This window comes from Leucoraja erinacea, chromosome 4 (assembly GCF_028641065.1).
Source record: "Leucoraja erinacea ecotype New England chromosome 4, Leri_hhj_1, whole genome shotgun sequence".
NCBI lineage: Eukaryota > Metazoa > Chordata > Chondrichthyes > Rajiformes > Rajidae > Leucoraja > Leucoraja erinaceus.
Window position 1 is genome coordinate 61,624,006 of NC_073380.1, and position 18,157 is coordinate 61,642,162.

At 42.4% G+C, this 18,157-nt stretch overlaps 1 protein-coding gene across 1 annotated transcript in view; it reads left to right on the plus strand.

Annotated features, from left to right (window-relative positions):
- Window positions 1-18,157, plus strand: part of prex2 (phosphatidylinositol-3,4,5-trisphosphate-dependent Rac exchange factor 2) — a 317,095-nt gene that overhangs the window by 175,271 nt on the left and 123,667 nt on the right. Inside the window, exons 28-29 of the mRNA XM_055634430.1 lie at window positions 3,345-3,427; window positions 10,732-10,822. Coding sequence (XP_055490405.1) covers window positions 3,345-3,427; window positions 10,732-10,822 — 174 coding nt within the window. The remainder of the gene's footprint in view (window positions 1-3,344; window positions 3,428-10,731; window positions 10,823-18,157) is intronic.

The window sequence follows — 18,157 nt, forward strand, 5'->3', positions numbered from 1 at the left end:
ATGATCCTATCTCAATTTGTGATAAAATCCATGGGTCTGCATCTTAGGTGAACCGGCTGTCCAATGCTCTGAGTTTCTTTGACAGTTTGTGCTGGATTTTCCAGGCTTGCCATCTTAAATCACTAAAAACATCAGATCAAAGAAACAGAAGTTGGAATAGGCAGTATGTTCCGGACTGACCACCCCCTCCCCCATGTTTGCTCCATCAACCAGAGGGCAATGCTGAATTTCTATCTATCTCTTAGATGTCACTTGGACTATTCTTGATTTATACCTTGCACTAAACGTTATTGCCTTGTCATGTATCTTATACAATGGCTTGATTGTAATCTTGCATTGACTTTCTGCTGATTGGATAGCACGCAACAAAAGCTTTTCACGGTACCTTGGTACACGTGACAATAAACTAAACTAAAACTATTGTTCAAAAGATCATGTTTTTTTTCCATCTTTGTTATTTTCCTGCACTAATGTCATACTGTCATCAAACGTACATCAATTGCCCCATATTTGTGGGCAACTTGCTGATTGCCTCAACATGCTCTTTCTTTAGTTGTTGAGCTTCTCAGTTACAGGTTCTTTGGTTGCTCGTCAATATGTGTTCTTGATGTCCCAATAATGGTCAAGTCCTTATTAACAATCATAACTTGCTCTTCATTACCCATGCAATATGATGCAATTCTGAGTAATTGCAAATGGGCTGTTGCTTATGAACAGGAAAACATTTTCAAAATGTGTAGGAAGGAAAGTGTTTATCTTTCCCCTGTCTCTCTCTGAAGAAGGGTCGAGACCCCAAACGTCACCTATTCCTTTTCTCCAGAGATGTTGGCTGATCTGCTGAGTTGCTCCAGCTTTTTGTGTCTACATTTTCAAAATAACTTCAGTGTTTACCCTGACAATTTTTACTTCTACTAAAAAAAGTCAATTAAGCAGCCAGCTCTGATTAGATTAAATTGCAACACTGCAGATATTCAGCAGATAATGCAGTATTTAGGTAGAGAGGAACATAGTTAATGTAGTTAAATCACTGATACAACTTTACTATGTAACAGCTAGATCATCTACTGTCTTGACACTTCCAATAATCTGCCTTCCTGTTAAAAGTGGTTCTGGTTTTACTGTCTTAAACCTCCTCTTAAACCATAAAAGGGTACAGAGAAGATTTACAAGGATGATGCCAGGACTTGACGGCCTGAGCTATTGGGAGAGGTTGAGCAGGCTGGGACACTATTCCTTGGAGCGCAAGAGGATGAGGGGTGATCTTGTCGAGGTGTACGAAATCATGAGAGGAATAGATCGGGAGACGCACAAAGTCTCTTGCCCAGAGTAGGGAAATCGAGAACCAAAGGACATAGGTTTAAGGTGAGGGGGGAAAGATTTAATAGGAACCTGAGGGGCAACCTTTTCATACAAAGGATGGTAGGTGTATGGAACGAGCTGCCTGAGGAGGTAGTTGAGGCTGATACTATTGCAGCGTTTAAGAAACATTTAGACAGGTGCATGGTTTGGAGGAATATGGGTCAAATGCAGGTGTGGGAATGCTGTAGATCGCACATGTTGGCCGGTGTGGGCAAGTTGGGCCGAAGGGCCTATTTCCTCGCTGTAAGACTCTATGACATCAAGAATGACATCTCTATTCTTCTGTCATTTACCAATTTAATATCAGCTGATTAGAGGTAAAAGTTGAATCTTTAATATGAAACAAACCTTCACTACGATTGTGATGGTGAGATAAAGAAAAACCATAGCAAAATGATGCCGATGGGAAGTTTTTGTACTTTCTCATGGAGACTCTGGAATGTTGGTTCCCTTATGTTAATTGATTTGATGAGATCATTAAACTTTTTATGAAATGGATAATTCAAGAGATTCTAATGACTGCTTTACAACTCCATCATTCTCATTCAATGACTGCAAGAAGCATAATAATTTATACTGTGTCATTCCATTTGATCTGAGCAAGTATCAGGCTAGTATTCTCACCACAGTTTTAAACTGTCTTTCCCAGTTGTTACTTGTCTGCACCAACAAGACCTGCTCTGCGCAGTCTGAATTAATTTAAAATCATTAATTAAAGAGCTTGCCAGGATGTTACCTGGACTTGCGGGCTTGAGTTATAAAGAGAGGTTGGATAGGCTGCGACTTTTTCCTTAGAAGCGTTGGAGGCTGAGGGGTGACCTTATTGAGGTGTACATGATCATGAGAGGAGCGGATAAGGTAATTACTCTTAGTTTTTTTCTCCTGGCGTAAAAGATTCAAAAACTAGGGAGCATAAGCTTAAGATGAGAGAAAAGAGATTTACTGTAAAATGGATCTCAATGGTAACTTTTTCACTGAGAGGATTGTTGTAGCTGGAATGGGCTGCCAGACGAACCCATAGAAGCGAATACAGTTAGAACTTTTAAAAGACATTTGGACAGATGTATAGACAGGAAGTGTATTCGGGGGGGATATGCCCCAAATGCAGGCAAATGGGACCAGCCCAATATGCCCAAATAAATGACGGAATTTTCATTTCATTAGGTCTGGTGCTAAAGCTTGTGTAAAGGTATGCGCTGCATGCACTATGTAAATCCACAATGCATCACTGTGGATATTCATGGTACCCTAAGAAGGCAGATTTTGGACTTCACAATCCACGCATTCAGTCCACATTCATCTTTCAAGATGGAAATAAGGTTGTGCGGCATACATAAATATAGAAAGGGATACGTGAGAGATTAAACGGAGGGAGAAATTGAGGGTCAGCCATAGGACTCAGAAGGAATAGGTGAGAGGGTTTGTGGATGAGGAAGTCTTTGGGAGGAGGGGGCTAGGTCCTTGCTGGGGTACAGAAAGACTTCCTACACAAGCCGACGTACAAACAGTACTGGAAAAGCTCATCTCTGATTAATCCATTCATTCTTATTTCCTTCAGAACTAGATATTGGAGATCTTAGAAATGCAGTTGGCAGTAAAATCAAAAATTGAGATAAAATCAGAGAAACAAATGTTTGAATAAGGAACCTGTCTTCAGAGATCGGATTGCATGTCTGTCTCCCTGGAAGCCTTTAGTGAAATTGAAAGAGGGCACGTTAAGGGTCACATTTGCTATTGCTTTGGATCTAAATTATCGCAGTCTTTCTCACCCCATCACTGGTAATTGTATTTGATAATTGTATTTATAAACTTATTAATAGGGATAGATAGGCATTTGGTGTTTAGCAAAGTAATACATTATAAATTGTACTCCTTTAATTAGACATATGCTGAATGCAGTTTGAATAGGTGAATAAAGGATCATTAAAAGTTCATAAAGTGTGCTGTGATGAATTAATAAGTTTCATTTTTTTTGTATTTTGCAGGCGATGAGCTGCCTTGCAGTGTACGCATTTCCCATGATAAGCAAGATAAATTACATGGCTGCCTGGAGCATCTCTTTAGTCAGGTAAGCCAAAATGAATCCTAACTATTTTGCTAGTTACTTCCTAACAAAACTTTGAATAGGTTTGCTTAACATGACCTCACTTTCATGAATCCATGTTGACACTGGCCAATCCTATTATTTTCCAGGTGCCACTCCATTTGCAATAGATTCCAATATTTCCCCCACCATGAAAGACAGCCTCTCAAGAGAATAGTCCCCTGAGCTCTCTCTTCCTTTTGTAAACCATGGTGTAATATTTGAAGTTTCACGAACTACCAGTGTTCAGTGTCTTGTTGGTGATCAAACATTCATGGAGGTCATTGCTGGATATCCGTGCAGCAATGATGTTGAAACAAGGAACAGCAGATGCAGGTCTACACGAAAAGACTCAAAGTGCTGGAGTAACTCGACGGATCAGGCAGCATTCCTGCGAAACATGGATAGGTAATGTTTCCAGTCGGGAACCTTCTTCAGTTTGATTGTGTGGATCAGTTTGAAGAAGGGTCCCCGAACAAAAATATCACCTATCCATGTTCTCCAGGGTTGCTGCCTAACTTGCTGAGTTGCTCCAGCACTTTGCTTCCAACTATGATGTTGCCTTTGTTCCCACTATGTTTTGCGGGTTGAATGTATTAATTTACTTTAATAATGTTTCACTGTAATTTGGCATTCGTGATTCACATATAGACAATAGGTGCAGGAGTAGGCCATTTGGCCCTTCGAGCCAGCACCGCCATTCAATGTGATCATGGCTGATCATCCCAAATCAGTACCCCGTTCCTGCCTTCTCCCCATATCTCCTGACTCTGCTATTTTTAAAAGCCCTATCTAGCTCTCTCTTGAAAGTATCCCGAGAACCTGCCTCCACCGCCCTCTGAGGCAGCGAATTCCACAGACTTGCCACTCTGTGAGAAAAAGTGTTTCCTTGTCTCCATTCTAAATGGCTTACTCCTTATTCTTAAACTGTGGCCCCTGGTTCTGGACTCCCCCAACATCGGGAAGATGTTTCCTGCCTCTAATGTGTCCAAGCCCTTTACAATCTTGTATGTTTCAATGAGATCCCCTCTCATCCTTCTAAACTCCAGAGTGTACAAGCCCAGCTGCTCCATTCTCTCAGCATATGATTGTCCCGCCATCCCGGGAATTAACCTTGTAAACCTACACTGCACTCGTTCAATAGCAAGAATGTCCTTCCTCAAATTAGGGGATCAAAACTGCACACAATACTCCAGGTGTGGTCTCACTAGTGCTCTGTACAACTGCAGAAGGACCTCTTTGCTCCTATATTCGATTCCTCTTGTTATAAAGGCCAACATGCCGTTTGCTTTCTTCACTGCCTGCTGTACCTGCATGCTTACTTTCATAGACTGATGTACAAGGACCCACAGATCCCGTTGTACTTCCCCTTTTCCCAACTTGACGCCATTTAGATAGTAATCTGCCGTCCTGTTTTTGCTAACAAAGCGGATAACCTCACATTCATCCACGTTAAACTTAACCTGCCACGCATCTGCCCACTCCCCCAACCTGTCCAAGTCACCCTGCATTCTTATAGCATCCTCCTCACAGTTCACACTGCCACCCAGCTTTGTGTCATCTGCAAATTTGCTAATGTTGCTTTGAATCCCTTCATCCAAATCATTGATGTATATTGTAAATAGCTGTGGTCCCAGCACCGAGCCTTGCGGTACCCCACTAGTCACCTTGCGGTACCTTGCGGTACCCCGCCTGCCATTCTGAAAGGGACCCGTTAATCCCTACTCTTTCTTTCCTGTCTGCCAACCACTTCTCTATCCATGTCAGCGCTCTACCCCCAATACCAATATAATGTGGGAAGATAGACCTGTCATTGTGATGTGGATGTTCTTAGAAAATGGAAGGCTAGAGGTGCTACACCTCGGCAGGACTAATCAAAATAGGACGTACATGGTAAATGGTAGGGAATTGAAGAATGCAGTTGAACAGAGGGATCTGGGACTAACCGTGCATAGTTCCTTGAAGGTGGAATCTCATATAGACAGGGTGGTAAAGAAAGCTTTTGGTATGCTAGCCTTTATAAATCAGAGCATTGAGTATAGAAGCTGGGATGTAATGTTAAAATTGTACAAGGCATTGGTGAGACCAAATCTGGAGTATGGTGTACAATTTTGGTTACCCAATTATAGGAAGGATGTCAACAAAATAGAGAGAGTACAGAGGAGATTTACTAGAATGTTGCCTGGGTTTCAACAACTAAGTTACAGAGAAAGGTTGAATAAGTTAGGTCTTTATTCTCTGGAGCGCAGAAGGTTAAGGGGGGACCTGATAGAGGTCTTTAAAATGATGAGAGGGATAGACAGAGTTGATGTGGACAAGCTTTTCCCTATGAGAATAGGGAAGATTCAAACAAGAGGACATGACTTCAGAATTAAGGGACAGAAGTTTAGGGGTAACATGAGGGGGAACTTCTTTACTCGGAGAGTGGTAGCGGTGTGGAATGAGCTTCCAGTGGAAGTGGTGGAGGCAGGTTCGTTGGTATCATTTAAAAATAAATTGGATAGGCATATGGATGAGAAGGGAATGGAGGGTTATGGTATGAGTGCAGGCAGGTGGGACTAAGGGAAAATAATTGTTCAGCACGGACTTGTAGGGCCGAGATGGCCTGTTTCCGTGCTGTAATTGTTATATGGTTATATGGTTATATGAGTACTTACCAGGGCCATTTATTACGTAATCCCCTGAATGCTGTTGACTTTGGCAGATACACATTTTAACAACTCTCTTCCCTTCGAGGACAACAATATTCACCACCATAAATCAGAACACTGTGGTTTCTTGTTTTCTTTTGTCCTTTGGCCCCAAGCACACATACAAGCGTGATATATATTCAGCATTAAAAATGAGATCCCAAAAGCAGATCTTCCATAAATAAATTATTTTCTACATTATTGGCAATTTCAGTGTGTGACACAGGATGTTTACCCTACTGTGTAAGAAAATAGAGGAAGGTGGAAAGGAAAGATCGAGGTGAAGAAAAGAAGATGAACAGACATTTCTTGATGCCATGTGTATAAATTACTGAACAGGACACAGTTGGTTCTCTGTTCATTGTTAGCAATGGTGGTGATGCTTTCTGACTGCAGAAAGCAGAATGCAAAATTTGAGAATAGCAAATAACATAGTACCTGAAAACATGTTAAGTTTCCGGTACTTACTTTGAAGTTTACCTTGCCTTCAGGATTTCATACCGATTACTTTTAACTTTAACAAATATTTGTTTTTATTAGTGTAGGCAATGTCTAATAGGTGATTACTAAGTGATCTTTAAGGTCACCATTGCATTTAACTTTTAGTAATGACACGCAGTAGTATAATGTGTGGGAAGGACCTGCAAATGCTGGCTTAAACCGACGATGGACACAAAAAGCTGGACTAACTCAGCGGGACAGGCAGCATCTCTGGAGAAAAGGAATAGGTGATGTTTCGGGTTGATATCCTTCTTCCAACTGAGAGTCAGGGGAAAGGGAAACGAGAGATATAGTTGGTGATATCGAGAGATATAGAACAAATAAATGAAAGATATAAAAAAAAAGTAACGATCAATGAAGGGGTCCATTGTTAGCTGTGGGCGAGGTGAAAATGAGTTATACAGACAATGAAACTCACCAGGATGACAGTGAAACTAGTACCACGACTAGGGTGGGGGGGGGGGGGGGGGGGGGGGGGGGGTGGAGAGAGGGAATGCAAGGGTTACTTGAAGTTAGAGAAATCAATTTTCATACTGCTGGGTTGTAAGCTGCCCAAGCAAAATATGAGGTGCTGCTCCTCCAATTTGCATGTGTCCTCACTCTGACAATGGAGGAGGCCAAGGACAGAAAGGTCAGTAGGGGAATGGGAAGGGGAGTTAAAGTAGACCAGTAGTTTGATGTTGCAGATGCGAGTTGTGCAGCTGACAGTGCCGTACATTTCCTTAGTGATGAGAAGGCACATCATGCTACTTAGTGAGAAGAGGCTGGAGGTTTGCACTGTGTAGATGCTCTATGAAAGTATTATCCCAGACTATGCCTATCATCAATACCTCAAGTAGGATGTGCAGGAGTTCAGCTTACCTCAACGTTCTGATAGTAGACAAACTAAGTGGACTAAAAGCTTATAGGTCTGTTGGGAGCTGTTGTCATAATATCCTAAAAGAGACAGTTACTGAGATGGTGTATTCATTATTTATCATCTTCCAAAAGCTCTGGAGAAGTGTCATGGGATTGCAAAACCTTAAATGTGATATCCCAATTGAAAAAAGGAGGGAGACAAAAAGGAGGCACCAAGACCGATTAACCAATGTATATTGTCTTAAAAATGTTAGAATCAATTATCAAGGAAGTGATATCAATACATTTCAAAAATCATGACCTAATCAAACACAGTCAGCATAACTTAATGACAAATTTAGTCAAGCATTTTTGAGGAAGCCTTGACCAAAGCAGATGGAGAGGAACCAATAGATCTATTGTGCTGGAATTACCTGAAGGTGTTCACGAAGGTGCCTCATGAAATGTTAAGTCACAAGTTAAAAGACCATGGTATTGGAGGTGATACATTGTCCTGGTCAAAGGGATGATTAACAGGCAGGAAGCAGCAAGTATGAAAAGGCAGTCACTTTCAGATTAACAACCTCTGGCCAGTGACATCAGCACCAGTACTTCACTATCTGAAGATTAGGAAGAAGAAAGTAAATGTATGGTAGTCAAATTTACAGGTGAAACAAAAAGATGGGAAGGCAAGTTCTGAGGAGGATACAAACAGTTTACAGATAGATATTGATTTTTGTGAGCGGAATGTTGCCAACTGGAACATAATGTACAACATATGAAGTTGTACAATTTGGAAGGAAGAACAGATGAGGGTGACATGGTGGCGCAGTGGTAGAGTTGCTGCCTTACAGCACTGTCAGCGCCAGAGATGCAGGTTCGATCACGACTACAGGTGCTGTTTGTACGGAGTTTGTACGTTCTCCCCGTGACCTGCATGGGTTTTCTCCAAGATCTTCGGTTTCCCCCCACACTCCAATGACGTACAGGTTTGTAGGTTAATTGGCCTGGTATAAATGTAAATTGTCCCTCTTGTGTGTAGGATAATGTTAGTGTGCAGGGATCGCTGGTTGGTGCGGACTCGGTGGGTCGAAGGGCCTGTTTCTGCGCTGTAACACCAAACTAAGCTAAACATAAGAACAATGCTATTTAAATGGAAATAAATTGCAGAAAGCTATTGCACAATGGGATTTAGGTTTCTTTATGCAGGAAAATCAAAGCCGACTCTTACATTTGACAGGAAAGGCCAAGGAATGTTGGCTTTTGTCAGGAGATTAGAGTATAAAAGTAGGGATGTCTAACTGCAAATATTACCAGATCTATAGAAATGTGAACATTTCTGATCCCTTTATTTGAGGAAAAGATATTATTCCATTGGAAGCAATTCAGGGAAGGTATCCTGGGAAGTAATCTGGTCACATTCTCAAAACCACTGCGGACCAACTGGCTGGTGTTTCATGGACATCTTCAACCTCTCATTCCTGAGGTCTGAAGTTTCCACCTGCTTGAAAAAGGCATAAATAATACCAAGTGGAATAAGGTGACGTGCCTCAATGACCACCGGCCGATGGCACTAACATCCATGGTGATGAAGTGCCTCGAGATGTTGGTTATGGCGCATATTAACTGACATTAGCAAGAATCTGGACCCACTAAAATTTGCCTACCGTTGCAATAGATCAATGGATGTGATCTCTAAAATTTTATGCGCTCTCGCTGGTTCCCCACTCTGCACTGGACCACTTGGACAATCAAAACAATAGCGTCAAAATGGTGCAGCTGATAAAGCTGCTTGCTCACAGTGCCATATACCCAGGTTCGACCTTAACCTTGGGTGCTATCCCTGTGCAGTTTGCACGATCACCCTGTAACTGTGTGGGTTTCCTTCGGGCGCTCCGGTTTCTTCCCACCTCCCAAAGACGTGTGGGTTTATTAGGTTAAATAGCCTCTTTTCAATTGGCCCTAATATGTCGAGTGTGGGTGGAAAAAGTGGGACAACATCGAACCATTGTGAATAGGTTATCGATGGTCGGCGTGCATTCGATGGACCGAAGGGCCTGTTTCTATTCCATATCTTTAAACTAAACGCAAGTCAGGTTGTTGTTCATCGACTACAGCGCCGTTCAACACCATCAACACCTTTAAACCTGTTACCAAGCTCAGGGAACTGGGTCTCTGAGCACCTCTTTGCAACTGGATAATTGACTTCCTCATCAACAGAACACTATCGGCATGAATTGGCAACAACACTTTATCATTGATAACCTCAGAGGCACAGGGGCATCTCAAGGCTGTGTGCTCACTCCCCCGCTCTACTCTCTATATCCATGACTGTGGAGCTGCACATAGTTCCAGCTCCAGCTTTAAATTTGCTGACAATACCACTGTTGATGGTCGGATTATGGGTAATGATGAGTCAGAATTATGTCAGAACAATACCCCTTTTCTCTGTGTCAGTAAAACCAAGGAGCTGATTGTTGACTTTAGAAGAGGAAGGTCGAGGAAAACCTGTCTTCATCGATAGGCCAGTGGTGGAGAGAGTCACGGTTCCTGGGTGACTTCAGGTTCCTGGGTGAGCATATCTTTGACGATATGTCCTGAAGCCAGCACATTGATGCAATCATAAAGGAATCCCATCAGCGCCTCTACTTCCTCAAAATAATTGAGGAGATTTGGTATGTGGACAAATATTGAACTTCAACTGGTTTACGATAGAGAGCACATTGACTATCACAGTGAAGAGATAATGAAGGGATACGAACTGTGCAACTAGCAAGACAACTAGGATGGGGGAAGGTCAGAGAGGGAGGGAATGCAACGCTTACTTACAATTTGAGAAATCAAGTTTTATACTGCTGGTTTGTAAGCTGCCCTATCGAAATATGAGGTGCATGTCTATCTTCGATTCAGATTGTTTTATTTGTATTTAAGTTTATTAATAAAGTTTCTCTGAAACCTCAAACCATGTAAGAACTCCTTCACATTCTCTGAGTGCATTATTGGCTGAGTAAAAATGGAAATCTATCCTCATTTAGACATGCTAAAGATGCAATACAGTCGGAGCTTGATCTTAGTCTCAGCTTCTAAAATTTAGTGCTATTGAAGTCGATGGAAATACATTGCTAAAGCAGAATATAGTACCCTAATTATGATCTGCTACTTGAAATCCTTTATATAACAGACTAATCCAATTGTAACACAGCAGTTTGATCAAATTGTACAAAGAATGCTTTGCAAGTGATATTTCATTGATTTCAACAGGTGGATGCAATCACCAACCTTCTGAAAGGCCCAGCTGTGGTAAAGGCATTTGAACAAACAAAGAATTTAATCCCAAAAAGAAACCTGCAAGGTAACATTAAACATTAGCCTAGGAAAGCTGCCAAATCCCTTAATGTTTAAAGAGAATTTGATAAATTCGGTATTATTATTATGCTTATTATTGGGAATATCAGCTTGGAAAAAGGAATGGGAGTCTAAGGACGTCCCAAATAAACATCTGGTGTCAGACCCCACCTTACCGGTCCCTGGCACCAACCTCCCAAGGAAGCAGTGGACGACGTTGAATAGATTCAGGGCTGGACATGGCCCCTGCTTGGCCAGCCTTCACAAATGGGGCAGCAGTCCAACCCCACGGTGTGCTTGTGGAGAGCAGCAAACAATGCAACACATCATTGAAGCATGCCCTCAACAAAGACTCAAAGGAGGACTTGTCACCCTTCATACAGCAAATCAAGAGGCAACTGCTTGGCTAAAGGACTTTGCATTCGCTAAATAAATAAATTGGGAATATGAGTCATTTGTGTTTCTTTGTCCCAATGGCTTTCCTCACACCAATGTGTTCAGTGTGGAAAAGAACAGCAGCACATATTAACAATATGTATCTATATAACTGAATTTGAATAGGTTTTAACTGTTAAAATTATATTTTGCTTGCTATATTTACAGAAGGCATTTAAAACTTGGCGTGAGGAAAGCCATCGAGACAGAAATACTCATTCCCGATAGGTCTTTGCCAGTTCTCGGTGGAGGATTTCCATCTATCTAATTTCTTCTCTCTTTATTTCCCTGGGCTCCTCCAATTCCCTTTCTGTGTCATATTGCCCATCAACTCGCTTTTTGTTCTTTATACCATTTAGCTATGGCAAGAGATTATTTACAGAAGCCAATTAATGTGCCAGCAAATCATTTAGGATATGGGAATAACCTGGAGGATCTGACAGAAACCTACGCATGCATGGAGTGTATATAGACCACATCTGATGTCCAGATTGAACTTGAGTACCTGGAGCTGTGAGGCAGCAGGCAGATGTGTACAATAGGATTTTATTGAATTTTTAATGTGCCTGTTTTGAAATTGCTCATACAACGAAGTGATTTAAAAAAAAAAGCTGAGTTTTGTGACATTGGGCCATCTTCATAATTTTGCGAGAGATAATTTATGGTCATGTTGGTATTCTGGAACTCCTCCTCAAGTACCTTAACCATTGCCCGTCTCATATCATGTTCAAAGTTCCTGGGTCAGGAATTCCGGTATTCCCATTTTAATTCATCTTTCTTGCATCACCATTTCATTAAAAAAAAATATTTTGGGAGCTTGTACTTTTCTTTCTCATATTGATGTTTGTTGCAGAAATTAAGGTGCCATTATTATTGAGTATTTCTTTTGTAGCCCGTCAGTGGAATGAGAAAATGAAGTGAGTGGTTTTGCAAATCAGAGTCAGAGTAAATGGTTGTCAACTATAGAAGCCATGATTGCCAGTCCCAATGCCAGCACACAGGCATGACCTGAGCAATTTGATTAAATATTTATCTGCATTACCTCTTGAAATTAAATGGTTGTAGAATAAATATTGAAGAGAAGGATTCTATAGGTTGAAGTCCAACATAGTTGGTTGTCTCAGTTGCAGCATTGGCTAAAGAACCCATGGCTAAGGATAGAATATGGGCTTTGGTAAGTGTATCTGTTGCAGGGAGCACTAGAGAGGCAGGATTCTCCATTATCACCAACAACTCAGTCACAGTGGCGCAGCAGTAGAGTTGCTGCCTTACAGCACCAGAGACCCAAGTTTGGTCCTGACGGGTGTTGGATATACGGAGTTTTTACGTTCTCCCCATGATCTGCGTGAGTGTTTTTCTGATGTCTTTGGTTTCCTTCCACATTCCAAAAACATCCAGGTTTCTATGTTAATTGGCTTGATTTAAATATAAATTGTGCCCAGTGTGTGCAGGATAGTGTTAATGTGGGGCAATCTCTGGTCGGCTCAAACTCAGTGGGCCGAAGGGCTTGTTTCCGTGCTGTGTCTCCAAACGAAACTAAACTCGAGCAAACATGCAATAGTGCACAAATGTAGTTCCTGCACAAATGTGGTGCCACAGATGTTCACAAACTGCAATGGATGTCTTAACCTGATAAATATACTATATAAAAATTGAATTCTGTCGATATAGACTGTTTTGTACTTCATCTGATCTGCAGTGGGTGAACTTGGGTCAGACTGACCTGGAACTGAATGAGAAGCAATGCAATGTGTTAGCATCTTGTAATATGAGGATCTGGCATCAGCTGTAGGAATGCTGATGATTGCATTTTTAACTCAATGGCATTTCTAGTAAAACATAATTTGGTTTATCTTAAATAAATGTGGTTTAATTTACATAGATACATAGACAATAGGTGCAGGAATAGGCCATTTGGCCCTTCGAGCCAACACCGCCATTCAATGTGATCATGGCTGATCATCCACAATCAGTACCCCGCTCCTGCCTTCTCCCCATACCCCTTGATTCTGCAAGCCCCAAGAGCTCTGTCTAACTCTCCTAAGAATGCATCCAGTGAATCGGCCTTCTGAGGCAGAGAATTCCACAAATTCACAATTTTACTTCGGAGTCACGTGAGTGACTACGTGAAGAACCTGCCAGGGCGCATCCGTGTAATATCCCTACATGCATTGCGAAACGACAGGCGGGGTGGAACGACGTTCCCCCGCAGCGGCAAGTTTAAAAGCTGGGACCGACAGGTAAGTAGTTACTCTGCGGTCTTTATTTTTTCCCACACTGTTTCACAGGTTGGGAAACGATGGACAAATCCAAAAAAGCAACCAGAGCTGCGACAAAGCTGGCGGGGGAGGACCGCGGAGTTGCGGGCAGCCAGCAGCGGCCGGCGGCACAGGAATCACCCGTAATGGGATCAGCTGTGCCCGACTTAGCCCCCGCACCGGCCAGATCAACTCCACGGTCGGGCGGGAAGGCAAAAAGAAAATCAAACAGAGCTGTTGACTCCGATGAGTCCGACTTTGAGGAGCCGCGAGCGGCCAGCGACCGTGTGCGCTGGAGCCGGATGGAGCGGCTCATGGAGCAAATGCTCCAACATGACAGACTCCAGGAGATGGAGTCTAGTCACCGTGGGTCATATATAACACCCACAGCAGCACCTTACGTAGGGCTGCACAGTGCATCTCCCTCGTCAGAGGGGAGTACTGGGGGTCAATTCTGGGCTGATCCTGAAGAGGGATTTGCTGAACAAACTACAAGTGTGCAGGGGGTGCAGGAAGGCGAAAATCTACTGGACATGGTGTCCAACTACTTACAGCCGGATCAGACTGGACGGAACCTAGAACAGAAACTAGCTGCCAGCATTGATGTCCTGTCATTCAAGCAACTACAGGAACAGGCTGTGATGGACACCACTGCCAAATATCTGGCACCAGGAAATTGCGTATCCCTGAATGTTCCAGTCGTGAATAATTGTATTTGGAAACGCGTCGGAGCAGCAGTTAGAAACATGGATGTCAAGCTCCAGAGAATACTAAAACTACTAACAGCAGGGATCACAGCATTCGCTCGCACAATGGATGGGAAGGAAATGTCGCAAGAGCAACAGGATGCACTGGCAAAACTCTGCAATACGCAGTATGAAATCAATAGTGTCAGAAAGTGTGCCATCCGACCTGCCCTAAATCCAAAATTTGCAGGCTTGTGCAAACCTGGAGACCCAAAGCCACCAATATTATTATTTGGTGGAAACCTGTCCAAGCAGGTTAAGGAGCTCGATGGGGAGGCAAAAACCCTGGGGCTCATAAAGGTGACAACAGCAAGGACCTCCCACAGCCACAGCCAGCACCCTTACGCACCCACCAGCAGAACAGGAGAAGCTGGTGAAAGCTCAAAGGCCGGGCATACAGGACAGCAGTGTTTTTTAGGCCATGGCCCAGACCGGCCTTCGTGGAAACTGCGCAAACCCCAAACTCAAACCCAAACCCAAACCCGGACACCGGCGCCTCAACCTCCTCGAAGACCACACAGGAAGAAGTAAATCTCCCACTGGTAACCATGGAGGTAGGTGGGTCTGGTCCCTTACAAATTATAGGAAGTGTGGATAATACACATATCGGTGGGAGATTAGATTTCTTTTCGGAATGCATTGACAACAGACACTTATATCCTAAACAGTATCCAGGGATATACCATTGAATTTGTGCACAAAAATAGCCCCCCAGTTCAGCATGTACCGAACCGAACGTTTGTACTTTCACGAAAAGAAAAATTAGAAGCACATGCTGAACTGGTGAGACTTCACGCAAAGGGGGTAATTGAAAAAACCCAACACGATTCTTTGGAATTTGTGTCTAATACCTTTACCAAAAACAAAAAAGATGGTGGTTGTCGCATCATCATAGATTTGACCAACTTGAATACATATGTGCAATATATTCATTTCAAAATGGAAACCTTTGTTACTGCCAAACAATTGATTTCCGAGGGCTACTTCATGGCTAGCATCGACTTAAAAGATGCTTACTATTCAGTACCTATACGGACTGACCACAGACGTTATTTAAAATTCAACTGGATGGGGCAGCCCTGGCAGTATTGAGCTCTACCAAATGGATTAACATCAGCCCCCAGGCTGTTTACAAAAATTTTGAAACCAGACCTAGCGTTTCTTCGGAAACAAAAACATATGATCATGGCCTATCTAGATGACATATTGATTGTGGGCAAAACTTTGGAATTAGTCAAAGTAGCTGCATCAGCCACCAAACAATTGTTTGAGAAACTGGGGTTTATCATCCATCCAGTTAAATCTAAACTAACGCCTTCCACCATAATGGATTATTTGGGGTTCACTATTGACTCAGTTCACATGTCGGTGACTTTACCAAAGGACAAGGCTACAGTCTTAACTGAGGCCTGCAACATCCTCATTGACATCAGTGAACCATCTTTCAGATTGGTAGCAAGGGTGATTGGCAAAATAGTGGCTGCTTTTCCAGCCACACAATTTGGACCTTTGTATTATCCAAATTTACAAAGGGCAAAAATACAAGCACTCAAAATTAATGCTGGTCATTTCGACAGGCCAATGAAGCTACCAATCAAAGCAATTATGGAATTAAAATGGTGGAGGGATAACATTCGGCATTGTTCCAGCCCTATTATTATCAGCAACCCCTCAGTGGTGCTACAAACTGATGCCAGTGTGCTTGGTTGGGGTGCAACCGATTCCATCTCCAGTTGTGGAGGTAGATGGAATGCACAGGAGGCATCATTACTACATACACTTAGCCTAAACTGCCTGGAAATGTTGGGTGCGTTCTATGGCCTAAAGTCATACTGTTCTGGAATATATCACCAGCATGTTAGACTACAGATTGACAATATCACCGTGGTGGCATATATTAACCATATGGGTGGAATCAAATCGACATCATGTGACAATCTGGCTAATACAATTTGGCAATGGTGTATCCAGAGAAATATTTGGATATCAGCTACTTACCTACCAGGTAACTTAAATTCAGTGGCAGACACCAGGTCACGCAAATTGAATGAAAACATCGAATGGATGTTGGATATAAAAGTATTTGCTGAAATTGTAGCATGGTATGGAACACCAGATATCGATCTATTTGCATCTAGACTCAATCACCAGTTACCAAACTATGTTTCTTGGGAACCAGACCCTGGGGCATCAGCGATAGATGCGTTTTCACTGCATTGGGGGAAATTGTTTTTCTATGCATTCCCTCCTTTCTGCCTCATCAGTCGGTTATTACGCAAAATACAACAAGACTTGGCGTCTGGTATTTTGGTAGTGCCCGATTGGCCTACTCAACCATGGTTCCCTGCGATACTCGACATGGTCTTAGAACCATGTATCACCATCTTGAAACAACCAGATTTGTTGGTTCATCCTGTAACTGGGGTTAGCCATCCATTTCATAAAATGACAAACTTATTAATTTGTAGAGTCTAAAGAAACCTCTACTGGAGCTGGGACTGACGGACCGAACATTGAACATTATCTCAGCGGCTCACAGGCAGTCCACCAAAAATCAATATCTGGTATACATCAGGAAATGGGAGATATATTGTCACAGAAACAACATCACTTACAGCTCGATGAACATAACGTCTGTTCTGGAATTCCTGGCAGGCCTCCATTATGATGAGGGGCTCAGTTACAGTGCCATTAACTGCGCCAGAAGTGCCCTTTCAGCATATCTATGGCGAGGATCAGAGCGTCATTCTGTTGGGACTCACCCCCCTGGTAACCAAACTTATGAGGGGAATTTTTAATATCAATCCGCCAAGAACCAGGTACTCCCAAACATGGTATGTGAGTATTGTCCTAACGTTGCTAAGGAACTGGTCTCCAGCAACAGCTCTATCCCTGCAAAAGCTGACGCATAAAACAGTCATGCTGATGGCTTTGGTCACAGCACAAAGGGTACAGTCTTTACATAAGTTAAGGCTGGACAATGTGACTTCTTCAACACAAAATATAACTTTTCATGTTCACGAATTAGTCAAACAGAACAGACCGGGATCATCAGGCCTCAAAATAGAATTCAGGGCCTACCCTATAAATGATCGTCTCTGTATAATAAGACATTTATTGTTATATATGGAGAACACCAAAAACATCAGAGGCAATGAGATGGCACTACTAATCAGCCACAAGCAACCCCACAAGAAAGTGTTGGTTCAAACTATTTCCAGATGGCTGAAAAAGGTTTTAACAACAGCTGGGGTGGATACTAACATATTCAAATCTCATTCCACCAGGGCTGCAGCTACATCGGCAGCTATGGAGTTGGACGTACCGATGGACCAAATCCTGGAGACAGCAGGATGGTCAAGGGAAAAAACGTTCCAACAATTGTACCATAAACCAGTGGTTAAACCTGGAACTTTTGCAGAATCAATTTTAAGTTCTGTAATATGATTTCACCCCAAAAAATAGGGGCTATAATTTGTTGTTAATAAATTTATCATGGATTTTCAATATCAAATTTATGTTTAAACATGTTAACACAATTCCTCCCTTAGTCAATTAAGGCAGATGTGATGCATGGACTCGTTTCCACGGCATGAAATCACAGAGCTTTGAAATCTTCACGTAGTCACTCACGTGACTCCGAAGTAAAATAGTAAGATTAAACGAGAACTTACCAGTTTGAAGTTTGATCATTATTTTATGAGGAGTAACGTTGAGGGATTACGTGCCCTCCGCTCCCACCCTTGATCATAAAGTTCAACTGGTATCCTCTTCTCTAATCTTACTATGTTCAGTCATTTACTGTTACGTGTGATTTCAAACCGCTGCTTTGAAGATTGACACGCATGCGCCCTGTTCGGGTTCTTCACGTAATCCCTTAACGTTACTCCTCATAAAATAATG